This window comes from Rhinoraja longicauda, chromosome 2 (assembly GCF_053455715.1).
Source record: "Rhinoraja longicauda isolate Sanriku21f chromosome 2, sRhiLon1.1, whole genome shotgun sequence".
NCBI classification, from domain to species: Eukaryota; Metazoa; Chordata; class Chondrichthyes; order Rajiformes; family Arhynchobatidae; genus Rhinoraja; species Rhinoraja longicauda.
The window spans coordinates 71,648,615-71,666,320 of record NC_135954.1 but is presented as its reverse complement, the minus strand read 5'-3'; the positions used below and the strand labels follow the sequence as shown (position 1 = coordinate 71,666,320).

At 38.0% G+C, this 17,706-nt stretch overlaps 1 protein-coding gene across 7 annotated transcripts in view; it reads right to left on the bottom strand.

Annotated features, from left to right (window-relative positions):
• Positions 1–223: 223 nt before the first annotated feature.
• slc4a7 (solute carrier family 4 member 7) overlaps positions 224–17,706 on the bottom strand; it is a 90,865-nt gene continuing 73,382 nt past the window's right edge. For 5 of the 7 annotated variants that reach the window (XM_078420843.1, XM_078420804.1, XM_078420824.1 and 2 more), the window contains 6 exons: positions 16,994–17,062; positions 16,739–16,912; positions 15,477–15,614; positions 7,300–7,400; positions 4,372–4,482; positions 224–2,220 (listed from right to left, as the gene is read on the bottom strand). In XM_078420843.1, coding sequence (XP_078276969.1) covers positions 2,139–2,220; positions 4,372–4,482; positions 7,300–7,400; positions 15,477–15,614; positions 16,739–16,912; positions 16,994–17,062 — 675 coding nt within the window. In that variant the 3' untranslated portion in view covers positions 224–2,138. Of the gene's footprint in view, positions 2,221–4,371; positions 4,483–7,299; positions 7,401–8,906; positions 8,937–15,476; positions 15,615–16,738; positions 16,913–16,993; positions 17,063–17,706 lie in introns of all 7 variants that reach the window. The other 2 variants (XM_078420795.1, XM_078420814.1) reach the window with 1 other exon arrangement.

Below are 17,706 nucleotides of genomic sequence, written 5' to 3'. Positions count from 1 at the left end.
GCAGCCTCTGTGGAAAGAGAAACAGTTAGCATTTCATAATACCATAGTGTTCCAGATGCTCCCTGACGAATACATTTACAAAGATAGGAACTCTGGTTCAATGATTCTCTTAAGTCAACTTTACAAAATAACATAGTCCTTTAGTTAGTTCATTCGTAAAGAAAGATTTATAAATGACATTCATCAATTTCATATTTAATGCAATAAGAGTAATCATTATTGCTTTTATTAACAGATATGACATTACAAAAAATAATTTCCTCTAATATTTAATAGCCGACAGCTGAATGCTATCCTCAACTAGGAAACAAAATCTGGGAAGTGCACATATATCATCATTTAAACTAAGACAATGGTTTACTTTAACATTTTTACATTGCTTTGGGTATTGTTACAAAAAATGGTCACTACCTTACTTTCAAAGAGTAATAAAAACCTTAATCATAATTATCTCAAATTAGACAATTTTATGAAAATTGATGAATACTAAGTGATTTTGTTCTGTGATTAAATATGCAGAACACAGGAAGACATAAAATAACAATCAACTGCAGATTTTTAAAAAAGGATTAAATTGTCCTTACCAGACACATTTCTCAACTTGTTAAAATCTCATACTGTATTTAGCATCTTAAGGTCAACAGTATCAACACAATACTCATCTTTTTAAAAGTAACGTATGAAATTAAATAGAAAAACTCCTTCAGTTCACCACTGACACTCAAAATAACTTTCTATAATTTAGATTCCATTATGCAAACTTAATTATTCAATTACACTGATTAGAATCTATACACAATATAACAGAAGCAGAAAATGGGTTCGCTGCTGAATTTATCTGCAGAACTTGCCACACGTCCAACTATATAATGAATATTATGACACAAACCAAATATTTCACATTACCTTTTTTTATCTTGACTATCTGCAAATTATCTTGCAATGATTAAATGCAAGTCTTTCTCTTGCACTGGCATTGTATGTCACACTACAGATAAACCAACTTGCTCCTACTTAAAAGTAACATGGGTGGTCATTTTCTTTTTAAGAAAACACTTCATCTGGAAGACAAAGCAATTTCACAAATTGTGTAAAAGCAGTGACAAAGAACACTGGGAAGATAACAATTTCCTGAGATGGTCTAAAGTTACTATTCTAATACTAACTGCAGAACTGCTGATAGAAAGTTTACATATCCAAAGTACAAAGACAAAAAACTACAAAAATCTTTATAAAATTAGCCAAATATCTTTTCTATTCCATAAAACATGACAATTTCTGAATAAATTTGACAGGCTAAATACAAATAAATAAAACATGTAACAAACTGCATTGTGAATTAAAACCTACAGTATATCATGTTGGAAAGTAAAATGTAAACAGTTCAGATGTGAAATCAGTATTGCAATACTGATAAACAATTTTTGTAAATAAACAAAGCAACAGGCTAGTTTGAAAACCAGTATCACATCAATGTAGTTGAGAGTCACACATCCCTGTGTGCAAATTACCAATTGAAATACCTCTTCTATCAATCCTATTGCAACACTTGTTACTGCATACCAATTCACAGTTACCAAACAGCAACAAAATTCTCGAAGACCACCAACAAATGATGAGATAAAGTTACATAGGTTTGGTTCAAAGTCGAAATGTAAATATTACTTATCTCAAATGAATTATCATGAATGTCAAGGAGCAAGATATCTCTACAGGTTTTTATATAAAGAATATACTTGTTCATTATTACCCCTTTCCATTTTTAAAATAGAATATTATCTTTTGATAGTATTAGTACAAAGCAAATTAAAGGTTGGGAAGCAGAACTAAAACAAAAAATAAACTTGTTTGCTAAACTTGTTTTCATATTATGCCAAAAACATGAATTAAAAATCATTGAGCCTAGGATATGAAGGTTACAATAGTGGCTGGCATTGTAATCAATATAACTGGATTGTATAAATGTGAGGATGTCTTCTTCAGAAGAGTTTCATACCGACTGAGAAACCAAACAGAGCAAGCTAAATATTCCTATTTCCTGCAAAGGGTCCAGGGTTTTGCATACGGCCCAAGTAATCACTTTCACAAAGAGAAGTCCTTCTTGGATGATGATGATGTGGAGCTTTCAACATTAAAGATCATACAGAGGTTTCAGCATCGAGGACATTTCTCCTTGGCACTTCTTCAATATTCATTTTTATATCCACTGTATTTTCAGGACTGTAAATTTATAACAAAGTAAAATGTATTGTTTTGTTTGCAAATCGATAATTTGTGCTTACAGACATGAAGGGTTAAAAGATGATTACAGAAAAACAAGGTACAATTATCAAAATTCAAACTCTAAATTCAAAGACTTGCCACGTAATTTAGCTTACTTTTTATTTGATAATTCTTGTTATTTTGTAATTTTAGTTCCTTTTGTTAAGTACAGCCTTATTTCATGTTTAATTTATATCAGCAAGGATTATTATTTTTTAAATACAATAATTTTGGCTATCTATACTTCTGATCTCAAACATTTACTTTTAGTAGTATTTAGCTGAGAATGGTACAAACAATATACATTCAGTTTGAGCTCTTCTGACCACAAAGTAAAAAACTAATTATACTTACAAAAGAAACTTTACCATTGAAGTAAAATTGAATTCAAAAATAGAGTAAATTGGCATAAATTCATTTCACCTATTTCTCCGTGTTGATGAGTTTTATTGATATTCTATTCTGATGAAGGATTATGACCTGAAACACTGACTCTTCTTATGTCTTTCAGTCTTCACAGATGCTACCTGATCTGCTGAGTACCTCCAGTATTTTCTATTTTTAGGTTAATAATTTTATTTGATTATTACCTTAAAGATATCCTTCTTAAATGCAAAACAGTAAAGTGATTTTCTGCCTTGCACAAAATTGCAGAAAACCAAGTCATTTCCCATCGTACACCAGCTCCATTTTCATTACCATTGGGCCAAATCTTGCTGGGTTTTGCTCTTTGCTTGGACTCACCACATGCGGAGAGTCAGTAGAACTGACCTTCCACGAGGCGCTTGGTGAGGTTTAACAAGGTCTCAGCAGCCAGAGTGATGCCCCATCTTTCAGAACACTGATTAAAAGCAAGAACATCCTAGCGAGGGAAGGCGATCAGCCGGAAGTAGTTGTGCAAGTGGGCACGAACGACGTCGGGAGGTACGGTAATGTGAGTTTAAAGAGTTAGGAAGAAGACTGAGAAGTAGGACTTTGAGGGTGGTTATCTCTTCCTGTACCTCGTGCTAGTGATGGCAGGAACACGGAGATAGTGGATATGAATGTATGACTGTGGGGCTGGTGCAGGGAGCAGGGATTTAGATTTCTAGACCACTGGGATCTCTTCTGGGGTAGGGGTGACCTGTACAAAAGGGACGTTTTGGGTCTGAAGAAGGTTCTCGACTCGAAACGTCACCCATTCCTTCTCTCCTGAGATGCTGCCTGACCTGCTGAGTTACTCCAGCATTTTGTGAATAAATACCTTCGACACAAAGCTGGGTGGCAGTCTATACGCAAGTGAATTCTGATTATATTGTGGGCAGAAGACAAAGTGTTTGTTGTTTTAATTAACGAGAAATGAATATTACATCGTTTGATATAGCATCATTGTACAAGTGTCAATAGAAGCAATTGCTTTGTCAGTTTCCAAAGCAAATCTCTTATTGCCTTCCTGTTGTGAACTGGCTGCCTGTGATGATTGTCCTTGGAAAGTTACTTCATTTCTCTCTATTTATTTTACTTTTCAGATAAATTCTATTAATTTATTCTCACTCTCAAATGTTTTGGTAGTGATTTGTGAATTCCATGAGGGCAAATTTCTGTAATACTGATACACTGCATGTTGCATATGATTATTTATATGGTATGCAAAATGCAATTCTGGATCATATATTTGAATATATAAATTATATTTTTTTAAACAAGCAAACCTTGGTAAAAGGCATTGTGAAATTATTGGCAAAAAGGTACAGTATTTCAAGATGCCACTCTGTAAGGCCAAATGGACTCAACAGAACTACAAGTTTAAAACTTTTTTTAAGTTCTCCAAAATTATGCTGTAACAAACATCAAATGAGTGTTTCACAACTGTTCAAAATTAGATTTTTAAAATTAGTTTGCCAAGATAGTGTAGCCTTATAATAGGAGGTAGAATTATAATCTGTGCGTGAAGTAGAAAGTGGATGTTATTAAAATACAGAAAGTAAATTTAAAAGTGGTTAATTGGATGACTGTTAATTTTTATTCAAGCATCCAATTCTCTGAAATGCAGCTGTATTGTGCACATATTAGTCTTAAAATGCTTTGTTAGTCATTAGGTTAGTAATTAAGCACATAAACAAAAGCTACCTCGCTTTAAGTTTTACAACTTTTGCATTCTGAGCATTCATAGCAAGAGCCTTCCATACAGCAGATTTGGCCATTTCATCAGATATGTTTACGACCGAAGGATCATCTGGGCTGCAGACAAACATATCCAAGTGTTAATAGTGCTCTATACAGGCAGGGCCAATAATTCATTTTTAAAAGCCCATTTACCATAACAACCCCCCCCCCCCCCCCCACAATCACTCAAGAAGCGCTTTTAGCACTTATACAAACATACATACATATTGTTTAAGGCTTGTAACTTATGTGCATAAAAATATTAATGGAATTGTTTCAATAAATATTATAGAATGTTGTGTTTTATTCACTGTGAACAAGTTTATAGACAAAAATAAAAGATACATTCAATGTAGCTGTCAATGATTATTTAGAAATATATCACCCCGAGGTCCATGGTTTCTTACTGCACTAAAAAGAAATATTTTTATGTCCCTTGAAAAGCATAGGTAAAATAGCCAACACCAACAAATATATTTTCTCCAAACAAGCTGCACCAACCATCCAAATCTCCTTAAGGAACATTTTATCCCATGTGACAGCTCTTTCATGTGACCCTATTGGCTATTTGTTAGGTTTTTTGTACAGTAACATGCTATTATCTAAAACTTTGCTAAAGAAATCCACAAACAAAGCTTTCAAGAGGAGGTACTAAACAATAATAGAAACCTTCAACTCTATCACAAAATGGCGGCACTGCCCTAGCAGCTGCCGCTCACCTGCGGTCCATTTGTCTTTGTGTTTTTGTTGGTTTGTTTGGTCTTAATTGTAGTTGTGATGTGGTGTTTTTGTGTTTGTGTGCTGTGTGTGTATGTGGGGGGGAGGGGGGAAACTGTGACATTGTGAATATGTGTCCCTTCAGAACGGAGACCCGACCTTTGTTTTCCGGGCCGTGTCTCCGTTCCTGCTGCGGCCTACCATCGGCCCAACTCCTGGAGCTGTCGGCCTCCAGGGCTCTGGTTCGCAGAGCCCGCGGATCGGACTTACCACCACCGGAGCCGGCCGTCTTCGGAGGCTGCGGGTGCGGCTGCGACTCGCCTTAGGCTCGGGCCGCGTGGATGCCGACATCGGGAGCTCCGGCAGCGGCAGCGTGTTCGCCCGCCCCGGATCGCGGGGCTTGGGGCGCGGACATTTCACCGTCCGGCGCGGCCTAGGATGGCCGCGGGATATTTCTCTGCTGGGCGGGGGCTTCAATGTCGGGAGCCACGACCGCCCCGACGTGCAACAACAGCGACAGCGACAGCGTGTTCGCCCGCCCCGGATCGGACTTGTCATCGGCGGAGCCGGCCGTCTTCGGAGGCTGCGGGAGTGGCTGCGACGCGACGCGCCTTGGGCTTGGCCCGCTGTGGACCGTCCGGTGCGGCCTGCAACCTCAACAACCTGGCTGCGGGCGAGGACAGCGGGAGAAGGGAAAGACATTGTGGCCTTCCATCACAGTGAGGAGAGAGAGGACTGGAGGAGACTCACTGTGATGGATGTTTCTTTGATGGATGTTTCTTTTTTGTGTGTTTTTTTGGGGTTGGGTGGTTTGAGTGCCTGTTTGATGTTTTTATTGTTGGACTGTGTTTTTGGGGGTTTTAGGGTGTGTGATTTGAATGCCTATTTAATGCTTCTATTGTTGGACTGTGTTTTGGGGGGTTTTTGGGGTTGGGTAATTTGGGTGCCTGTTTAGTGCTTTTATTGTTGGACTGTGGGTGATTGAATTAACATTTTGTTCAAGATGGCCGCGCCGTTGTGTTTGGCTGCCTGCCACTGTATGTTTCTTTTTTTCCTAGTCAGATGTGCAGCACTTTGGTCAACGTGGGTTGTTTTTAAATGTGCTATACAAATAAATTGACTTGACTTGACTTGACTAGCTGGTTTTAACCCTCAAATTCCAAAGGAACTACCCAATTAAACATTATTTATGTGACTAACAAGCATAGATCACACAATTAAACAGAAAACATAGATACTTAGGGCAGAATGTACACCACCTATATATTTGTCTACTGTGCCATCAGAAGAGCTCCCCCATATAATCTTACAGAAAGTTTTACAAAGCAGCAGTAATATAATTCCCTCTCTTTACAAAAAACTTTTTAAAAAATCAATTAGTTATACAAAAAAACCGTGAAGGTAGAACATCTTCCCTCGACATTGACTTTGCTATAAACATTCAAAATCAATGGCTGGGGTTCCCTGATACTGCTCATTTTCATTTTAAAATGTCATTTGGTCCTGCTTTCTGTAGGAATTATACATGTTGAGGCTTTTGGGTGACATGACTGATAAAATTCCTGGAGTAGCCAACAATGCTACCCAACCTGAAGTTAGCACATGGAGGCACAAGTAGAAATACTGGCTAAACAGCGCCACTTAAAAACTGCTACTGTTTCTCCAATCTTCTGATCCACTTCTGCCAAATGAGGGAACTGAATCAGTGGATTGATCATTTTGCTTCAAATAAAGTAAACTTGAGAAACACAACAGAGGTTTTATTCCTACTGGTCATTAAAATGTTTTAACAATGTCATATTTATTACTCGGGCCACAGCTGCTAATGGCATTTTTATTGGCTGACCTGCAAGAGCAGTTTATTTTGATCCATTCAAAGTATGTTGTTATTTAACTACTTTATCATCATTCAAGTTATGCTGGAGAAGCAAGTAGCATAATGATGTAAATGAAAACATATGGTCTTTGGGGACTAAAATTTAAGTTTCTCAAAATTGAAAAGATTATGAATTATTTCAAAACAATTTTGTAAAGCAGTCTAGCAGTGTAGTGTGAAAAATAATTTTCTTTTAATTTAGCCACATAACTGTCATCACTTTGCATATTTTTAAGTTGTATTAACTTCAGGTAACTGCTTTCATATCTGTCCATTCCATTTATAACTTTGTACTTTACCTGTACTTAATACTTTTTACAGGTATCTTCAGAATGTTGCCACCTTCTAACGGGAGCTGCACCGTCCCACTTTCTGCAACTTCAAGCATTCTTTGTGCTTCCTACAAAAGGTTTAAAATGCAAAGTTATACACAGGATGCCATATCTGCATGGAATCTGTTTAAAAACATCTTGCACAAACATTAAACAAGTTTATAATATTAATGGTCTCTTCTTATTTATATGTTTTTGACTGTTTCACAATGTCAGAGACATCCTGTTTTTGCTACCAGGCTGCGCCAAGGAACATGCTAACTGTCAAAGGTTCCTTATCCACAGTTTGTAGGCAGGGTTTGTCTGTTCCCAGCCCCATGCACAACAGTGGATGTTGCATGCTCCTGATGCTCTGGGACAATTGCATAAAGAAATTGCCATGAATGGGTGACTCACTGCTCATCATAAAATCCTTCTTAATATTTGTTAACATACACAATTAATATTAACTTTTCCTTTAATTAAATCCCAATCTTTTTATCATAAACAATGTAAAGAAACATTTCCTTACTGTGTTGAAGAATTTCACCACAGGTAACTCAAAATTAGGGAAACGGCTGGAATGTTCCTGAGGCGATCCTACTTAAACTTAAATCTAGCAGTCAGTGAAAATGACTATTTTTTTTGTTTATTAAGTGAGCATTTAATACCCGTAATAGTGATTTAATAAAATTATTCCTCATAAATGTTCAATGCGATAAATTACTAACATTTTAAAGAACAAACTGGTTGCTTTATTTTGGTTAAGTTTGATTCAGAAGCTTTAGTATTATCCGAGCCAAATTCTCAAAGAATTGTAACTGTTTACAATTGACACATTGTTTAACTACTCTATGATTAATCACATCAAAAAAGTTGCTAGAACAAAACTGAAAATCTCAAAGACATTACCTAAAACATATTAAAGTAACCTGCAGATGACAAAACAAACCCAAATGCCTTATGATACTTAACAAGAATGGAGCAAAAGTGGAATTGTAACAGTATTTTTAACAAAGAATTTTGTTTAAGGAAGAACAAAGAAAGATACTTGTTAACCTGAAAATGATAAGCTACTTACCTTTCATGGTAAGTGAAGAGCTGCACAATTTCCATAGCATTAATAAGTGAATTTAAAATGAACTACACATATTATTGTAAGGGTTACAGGAAAAAACAGTTAAGATCAAGGGTTTAGTTAACTTTAATAAAGTAGCTGGACCTAATTATTTTGGACCCTTGGTGAGGATTTAAAAAAGCAATGTATTTACTGCTCTAAGAAATGAAATAATTACAAAAATATGTAATTCTTCATATATTAAAATCATCAATGCATTATGATTCAAATTGGTTAAACTATTACTTGGAGAAATCTTGATAATCAAGTGCCCCCACATTCAAACATGTACATGATCCCAGTTCAGTCGTTATGAAACGATGTCCTTTATTTTTCAATGTATATTAGATTTCTTCAAATAACTAAGTCAAAAAGTACAGTTATGCTCATGAGAGACGTGGAGAGAGGTGGAATGGAATCTGCACATTTGGCCTTGATACCTCTGAAATGTACCCATTAGAAATAACCAAAGACATACCCATGGTGGTTTAGATCCATCCTTCGTTTTCTAGAGCAAATTGAATGTGCAGGAGAAAAAGCAGACAGAGATCAGTCCCTTTAGAGATTACATAAAGCAAGTAGGGTACACTATGAGTGAAACTTTTCAATGTCAAGCTTTAAACTGCCAAGAAGAAAAGCTTGGCAGTAACATCAAAATAAACTAAAGCAAAAGCATATCTCCAAATATTTATACAATTCTGAAAAGTCTATTTAACACCATTTTATTTCCTGCAAGGAGATACAATACTATGGCAAAGGTCATTACTGCTGTCACCTCATCCACAGATCCAAGTTGCCCTGCTGAATATTTCCAAGACTTCCAGCACGCTTCCAACATCAGCTATTTGTTCATTATTTTATTAGATGAAATAAATTTAATAGATAATTAGATTATCTATTAACCTGTCAATCTATTAATATATTGTCTGTAGCCTCGTCCATCACTAAAGACTACATCACACCTAGTTCTCAAACAAGCAGTGGACATGCAAACTCAAAGAAAATGTTTTCTTGTCAGTTTAATTAACTCAAAATTATAGCAGATGCCTGTTTGGAATTATAAACTGACAGTTTAAGCACAATACAAACCAGTAACCAGGACCATTTCCAAAATACATAACTGAATCTTCAAAACAAGAGGATTTCAGTATAGGAGTAAAGAGGTTCTTCTGCAGTTGCACAGGGCCCTGGTAAGACCACATCTGGAGTATTGTGTACAGTTTTGGTCTCCTAATTTGAGGAAGGACATCCTTGTAATTGAGGCAGTGCAGCGTAGGTTCACGAGATTGATCCCTGGGATGGCGGGACTGACATATGAGGAAAGATTGAAAAGAGTAGGCTTGTATTCACTGGTTTAGAAGGATGAGAGGGGATCTTATAGAAACATATAAAATTATAAAAGGACTGGACAAGCTAGATGCAGGAAAAAATGTTCCCAATGTTGGGCGAGTCCAGAACCAGGGGCCACAGTCTTAGAATAAAGGGGAGACCATTTAAAACTGAGTGAGAAAAAACTTTTTCACCCAGAGAGTTGTGAAATTGTGGAATTCTCTGCCAGAGGGCAGTGGAAGCCAAATCACTAAATGGATTTAAGAGAGTTAGATAGAGCTCTAGGGGATAGTGGAATCAGGGGATATGGGGAGAAGTCAGGCATGGGGTATTGATTGGGGACGATCAGCCATGATCACAATGAATGGCGGTGCTGGCTCGAAGGGCCAAATGGCCTCCTCCTGCACCTATTTCTATGTTTCTATGAATCTGTTCCGGAGATGTCGAAGGAAACTGAATATATAAGCAATGACAAAAATCAGGGGTGATCCATGACAAAAATAATAATTGGCAGATCAAAGGCAGCAGCAAACTAACTTTATATATCAGAACTTTGGAAGTTAAATAAAACTACAGTAAAAGTGATAATTTTGCACCCGTAAGGATTGGAGGTGCTAGACTAACAGTGTTTCGGGACTATGGAATGTTACTATCAGTATTACAAAGTATTATTGTTTAACATCTGTTAAAATCTGTTAAACAGTAGTAAAATAAACTTTCCAGTGAACCCTGAAGTTTAATAGGAATGAGAAATAAAACCCGGTTAGTTTCATCCTTTATGTTTCAGTTTGTTAAAACAACCTGAAACAATAAAGTTTTAACCCAGACTCGATCATCATTACTTTTTTGCATATCTTTTATTCATTTGTTCTATATCCCTCTACATCACCGTCTATATCTCTCATTTTCTTTTCTCCTGACTCTTAGACTGAAGGATTGTCTTGGCCCGAAACATCATCTATTCCTTTTCTCCAGGGATGCTGTTACTCCAGCCTTTTGTGTCTATCTTTGGTTTAAAGAGGCATCTGCAGATCCTTCCTACACAATAATTCCAGACTCTGGCTTCAGCCACAAACTTGCCCTTATTTCTGACCCTAGCACCCCAATTCTAGTTCCATCTGCACTCCTGGCCTTCAGAACAGTTCCTGGCCGCAGCCGCACTCCTGTCTAGTGACACTTCAAATGAATGATTGAATCTAGATATCAAAGCAATCAATTTCAATTATTGGAGTTTTATTGAACATTGTCTTTGTAAGTGCACTCCATTTCAAGCAGAAATAATGTAACAACTGTCTGTGTTACTACATAGGGAAGAAGAGGTCCAAGAAAGAGATGCATACTAAGCTGAATAAAAGAATAGGAAGCATACTAGAACTTTGTTTAACACGTGTTTAGGAATTGTTGTACAAAATTTCCTTTGGCGATACTAGTAAGAGTTTATGTGGAAGAATTCTTGAGAAGCCAAACTCTGTATTTGTAAAAGCCATGAACGATAGATAGCACAAGGGTTAATCTACGGCGCACAAATAGCTTTCTATTTGGCCTTTTCCTCAATAGATTGTTTTAGAAGGATTCAACAGAACAAAATATAGATTCTTTCTGGGCATAAGAATTCAGATAACATAAACAGCCTCTAGAAAAACAAAGATATATTTCCAGATGTGGCAAAATTGATGCCTAAAAGATATCTAGGTGCTTTTGACACAAGTCAATAAAAGGCAACAAGCAAAAAAGGAAGACAAATGATATATTGGCCTTTATTACTTCTATACTCAAATTCCCTTCTAAACATCTCTTACTGCAATTATATGGTCTTAGTAAGACCAGGGCTGGAGTCTTGTGTACAATCTTTACCACTTTATTTAAAAGATACACTTTTCGCACACAATGCAGCAAATATTCATTACATTGGCTCCAGTAATGATAGGTTTGTTATAGAGGAGAGATTGAGTTACCTAGAACTGTATTTTCCTGACTTTATCAAAATGAGAGAAGATATCATTAATACTTTCATTAATGAAATAAAATATTATCATTAATAACAAATTCTTACAGCTTTGACAAACTGAATGCAAGGAAGATGTTTTCCCCAGCTGAGGAGTCAAAAACCAGGATCATGGTCCCAGAATAAGTAGTAGACTGTTCCGGACTTAGATAACGAAATATTACTTTATATAGTGGGTAAATATCTTCAGAATTCTGTATCCTAGAGGACTGTGGTATTTCAATCACTGAGTTAATTCAAAACTATGATTAATAACTTTCTAGATACAAGGATATGAAAGAAAAATAGCACAGGTTGAAGATCAGCTGCAAACTGGATGAATGGCAGGAAGATTTGAAGGATCAAATGGCCCACTCCTGCTCCTTATTCTTATGTTTTATCCATTTGTTTTTATCTATTCTGATCCAAGCTCAGACTTGCATTATAGAAGAAAAAAAAAAGAAAAAAAACATATGCTGTGATAGTAGTCAAACATAACATAGTTCAAATTCGCTTTTTAAAACAAGAACATCACAATAAGAATAAAGCCAGAATGGACGTCTTAAAACTTTAGGATGTTCTAAAGTTGGAATGCTCCAATAGTGATATTATATAGGGAAGTTACGGAGACTGAATCTTAATGAAGATTTAACGATGAAGAGAGATCAAGAGTGTTTATTTATCACTTGGACAGGAAATGAACCGGAACAATGAAAGTCTTATTTGCTCCAGCTTTACAGGTACATTAGACATAACAACAATAAATAGATAAATTAACTCTTATTCTAAGTAATCTTGACCATTATAGTGCAAAAGCAAAAAAACAAAGTGCGGATTGCAACCACAGTCGTGCATTGTATGTGGTGGTTTAGTGCTGAGATAGGTTGTGGTTAGGTTTGGGCAGCATGGGTCAAGAACCTGATGGTTGATGAGAAGAAGCTGTTCTCGAATATGGAGGTAATGGTCCGCAGACTCCCATGCCGCCTTCAAATGGGAGCAGCGAGAAGAAACAGTGTCCAGTCCTGTTGGGCTTTGATGACATAAGCTGCCTTCTTGCGGCAACACTTCCTGTGAATCTCTTCAATGGTGGAGAATGAATGATTGAATGAATACTTTATTGTCACATGTGACAAGTCACAGTGACATTCTTTGCTTGCATACCCAAGGTATGCAAATAGTCGCCACATAGAGGGCGCTTACAAAGTTATAAAGTACCAGGTCCCCCTTTGTTCTCCCCTCCCTCCTTCACGGCAGTCCCCCCACGCCGGGTCCTCAATTGTTCTCCCCTCCCTCAGGGCAGTCTCCCCCCACGCCGGGTCCTCCATTGTTCCGACAGTGGCATCCTCACTCCCACATGGTCCATCCTCGTCCATCGGTTGGCGCCCTCATCGCACCGATCTCTCCACTATCGTAGCAGGATCCTCTCCGGACGCCTCAGTGGTGCCAACCCAGGCCCCAGCCATGGACTCTGTCGACCCAGGGGCCAGCCACGGGCTTCGACCCACGAGGTTCTGGCCTCGGTTTCTCTGTGGGCTCCCCGTCGATCCTGTTGACCACGGGCTCCGACCCGTGGGCCCTGTCGACCAAGGCTCCGTGGACTTCGTCGGCCGAGGGCTTAGTATAAGTGTAATTTGTCCCCAGTGTGTGTAGGATAGTGTTAATGTGCGGGGTTCGCTGGTCGGCGTGGACTCGATGGGCCGAAGGGCCTGTTTCTGCGCTGTAACTCTAAACTAGATTGTTGACCCTCTCCACCACTGTCCTGCCAATGAAGACCTTAGCTTTCCCTTCCTTAAATCAACAATCAGTGCTCTAGTCATGCTAACAGCGAGAGCAAGATCGTTGTTTCAGCACCACTCAACCAGATTATCGAATTCCTCCTGTATTCTGATTCATCGTTGCTAAATATTTGTACGGTACTATCATTGGTGAGTTTAAAGATGACTTTGGAGCTGTGTCTGGCTACACAGTCATGGGTGCAGGGAGTGCAGAGCAGGACACTGAGCACACAGCAGGGAGGTGCCCCGGTGTGTCAACGAGAAGATATTGCTGCCGACCTCCACTGATTAAGGTCTGCTGATGAGGAAGTAAAGGATTCAGTTGCACAGAGAGCAGCAGAGATCCAGTTTCCAGAGTTTGATAATACATTTGGATGGGATGATGGTGTTGAATGCCAAGCTGTGTCGATGAACAAAAGCCTAACCTAGTGTTTCTCAATCGGGGTTCCCAGAAACACTAGGGTTCCGCTAGAGGTCGCTAGGGATTCCGCGAGAAATCCCCCGCGCCCTGGAAGTCTCACCGAAAATGTGGCACCTAGGCTGGGCAAGGCAGCCAATCTTGACCTCATCGGGACTTCACGGCCGATCGGTGGGTTGAATTTGCAACCTGCAGCCGGGACTCTGGAACTCCAGCCCAGCTGGAGCCAGCACATGTATCCCCGTAGCTGACTTCCTTGGCTTCCAGTCCCCCCCCCCCCCCAGCAGCTGAGGTGGACCGTTCCGGTACCCTCTCGGAGGATGTGACCTCCTTTGGTCAGGTAAAATGGATAAACCATTTTCTGATTTTCTGGAATCAGTGGTGGAACTGTAATGAGTAAATATTAAATTTAACTGCAAGATTATATAACTATACTAATTAATTAAGATGTGGTTAAAATATAAAACAGCAGAAAACCCAATTGCCACCTTTTTGGGCTGATTATCAATTTGTAGTGCGAATTTACTTCAACAAGTACTTCAATATGTACTTCAATAATCAAGATGACATTATACTCTAAATTACAGCAATTAGTGGTCTTATGTGGGTTTGTTTTCCCCAGGACTAGAACCAAGGTAGAGCAGAAATCCTTGCTAATCATATGTAGATGCATTTTTGAGTCATTTTTGTGTTTAATTTCATATTCGTAATTTTATTAAACATACGGCATATTCTTGTAAAATTCTTGGGTATTATAATAAAGTCTTCAACTTGTTATGTCATTTAAAAGTATAATAATCATAGGGCATATATTTAGCGACGTCTATGGAAACAGCCTTTAGTGGTCAGTGGACAGGAGCTGTACGTGACGATTTTTATGTAGGGGTTCCCTGAGACATGAAAATTATTTCAAGGGTTCCGCAAGGGTAAAAATGTTGAGAAACACTGGCCTAACCCCTTAATTATACCTTATTTAAACATTCAAGATTTTTAAAAATAAAATAAAATATGCATCATACATTAAAGAAAATGGCTTGTAACAATTTGCTTTCCTCTATGCTATTGCAGCTTTGACTTTTCAATCTGGAAACCGCATCAATTATTGCACTGTTCACAGCATGGTTTAAAATACTGCATTGTGTATTATTCTTGGCTGACCAATATGAAAAGAGGTACATCAATTATACGCTTGAGGACTGCATGCAAAACAATCTGAACAAATGTACCATCTTTATCCCCATAAAACATGCGACAGGATATCTGAAGCAAAATAACAATTGTAAATTAGAGAGAAAACCAAAGGCAGAATATTGCTCATATCTACATTCAAATGTTCAAGTCCATAATGTTAAATAAATAAGCAGGAGTTATTAGACAACTTTCACAATAACATAAAGATATAGCAACAAGTCGCAAGAGTGGAGTCCATGCAGGAACCTGTCAACCTCTAACACACAACTGTCCCTTGGACTATGAACAGCACCAACAGTCAAGTTCAATTCAGGGCTGCTAAGATGAATCTATTTAGAATTTTGCACTTACCTCAGTTTCTTTTTTCTTTTTGCGCATATCTTCCAATTTCTTCTTCTTACTTTCAGGCATTAAGTCATCTAACCAGCCAAGCTCTCGTTTGTTAAAGAAGAAGTCTAACAGTTTACGAATAAACACTAGAGCAAGAACCTGCCAAAAGATGACCGATAGAAAAAAAACACTTTAGTTCATTCCCACATCCTCAGCATTTCACATTTTGGTTTCTTGTTTTCTGGTGCTTGAACCTCTTCCTCTCTCAATTCTGCAAACCAAGTGTTGGTTTGGATATTGTTTTACTTATGCTCTTTTATGATGCCCTTTTATGATGCCCTTTAGCACATAAGAATATAAGAAACTGAAGCAAGAGCATGGCCATAAGATCCCTCTACATTCATTGGATTAATTGAAAGACACATCTTGGAAACAGGCCCCTGTCCCACCAAATCCATGCCAACCATCGAGCACCCATTTACACTAATTCAATATTATCCTACTCTCCCATCCACTCCCTACTAAAAGCCAGGAGCAATTTACTGAGATCAATTAACCTATAAACCCGCATGTCTTTGGGGTATGGGAGGAAACCAGAGCACCTGGGGAAAACCCTTGTGGTCATAAGGAGTACATGCAAACTCCACACAGGCAGCATCCAAGATCAGGATCAAACCTGGCGCTGTGAGACAGCAACTTACCAGCTGGGCCACTTGTCTGCAAAATTTACTTATCTGCCAATTCCTTTAATGTTCAGGAATAGATCCCAATCTCAATAATTCCAAATCCACAGCTCTCGAGAATTCCGAAGATTTACAATTCTTTGCTTAAGGAAATTTATTTTTATCTCATTATTAAATGGCAAACTCACATCGTGAAACCATGCTCCTTAATACCATGTTTTCCATCGAATGGAAGCAAATTAACATTAAATGTATCACTTTCTCTCAGAATCCTGATTCTTCACCTCTTCTTCTTCCATGCTCCAGAAAGTATAAATTTTGTTGAACCTCTCTTCATAAGCTCGACCAACACTAATAATCATTAATAGACCAGATTGTGTCATCATTCTTCGGGGGAAAAATATGCCATCCTCACCTGCATTCGTAATTATGATCATACACAGTTCCAGGCTATTGAACAGCACATCATTTAGTTCAAACAATAATTAGGAACTGACAATAAATCCTTGCCTTGCAAGCAATGTCCAACTCTCATGAATAAAACACAAAATCATAGCTTAGCAATGCCTTAAATTCAACAGAAATAACCAACAATCTCACCATCATAGGAAAGACAACTGCCGCAGCTGTAGCTTTAATGATCCAAAGAAGGGCAAGACATGTAAGCTGAATTACAGTGAAGATGTGGACTTTCCAAAGTGGTACATAGCGTAGATAAATCAGGTCAGGCTGGTGTTTAGCAGGCATCCCAAATAATTGTAAACGGTCAAACAACTGGTGAAAGAAATTTAGTTATAGTTAATTATAATGTTCTTGGGGAAAATAATTGGGAAAATTATTTTGAGTTTATTATACCTGAATTCCTCTTAAGGAAGAAGCACCCATATAAAGAAAGACACCATAGAGAACTGGCATTGGGATAAACTGCAAATAAGAGAAAATAAATATCAGTCATTTGCCTTAGGAAGCCAAGTTATATATTATAGAAACATTAATTCCTTCAACTAATTCAATTTGCAAAACAACATATTACATATAGTTTGGATTAGACTAATGTATTTAATCGCCACATTTGGAGTATTGCGTGCAGTTCTGGACACCCCATTACAGGAAGGATGTGGAGGCTTTGGAATGATGCATGGATTAGTGGGTATTAGGTGCAAGCGGGTATTCGGTATAAGCAGAGGTTGAACAAACTTGTATCCATGGAACGTGGAGTTTGAGGGAAGACCTGATTAGAAGGATATAAAATGAAGAGAGGCATAGATAGGGTAAATAGTCATAACCTTTTTCCTTATGGCGGAAATATCAAAAGATTACAGGGATAGCTTTACTGAGAAAGGGGCAAAGTTTAAAGGAGATGTACAGGGTAATTTGTTTTTACATAGAGGGTGGTGCGTGCTTTGAACACACTGTCAGAGGTAGTGGTGGAGGGAGATAGGATGATACGATAGTGGTGTTTATGAGACTTTTAGATAGGTACATAGAAATGTAGGGAATGGAGAGATATGGATCATGTGCATGCAGTTGAAATTAGTGTATCATCTTCCGCACAGGCACTGTTCCTG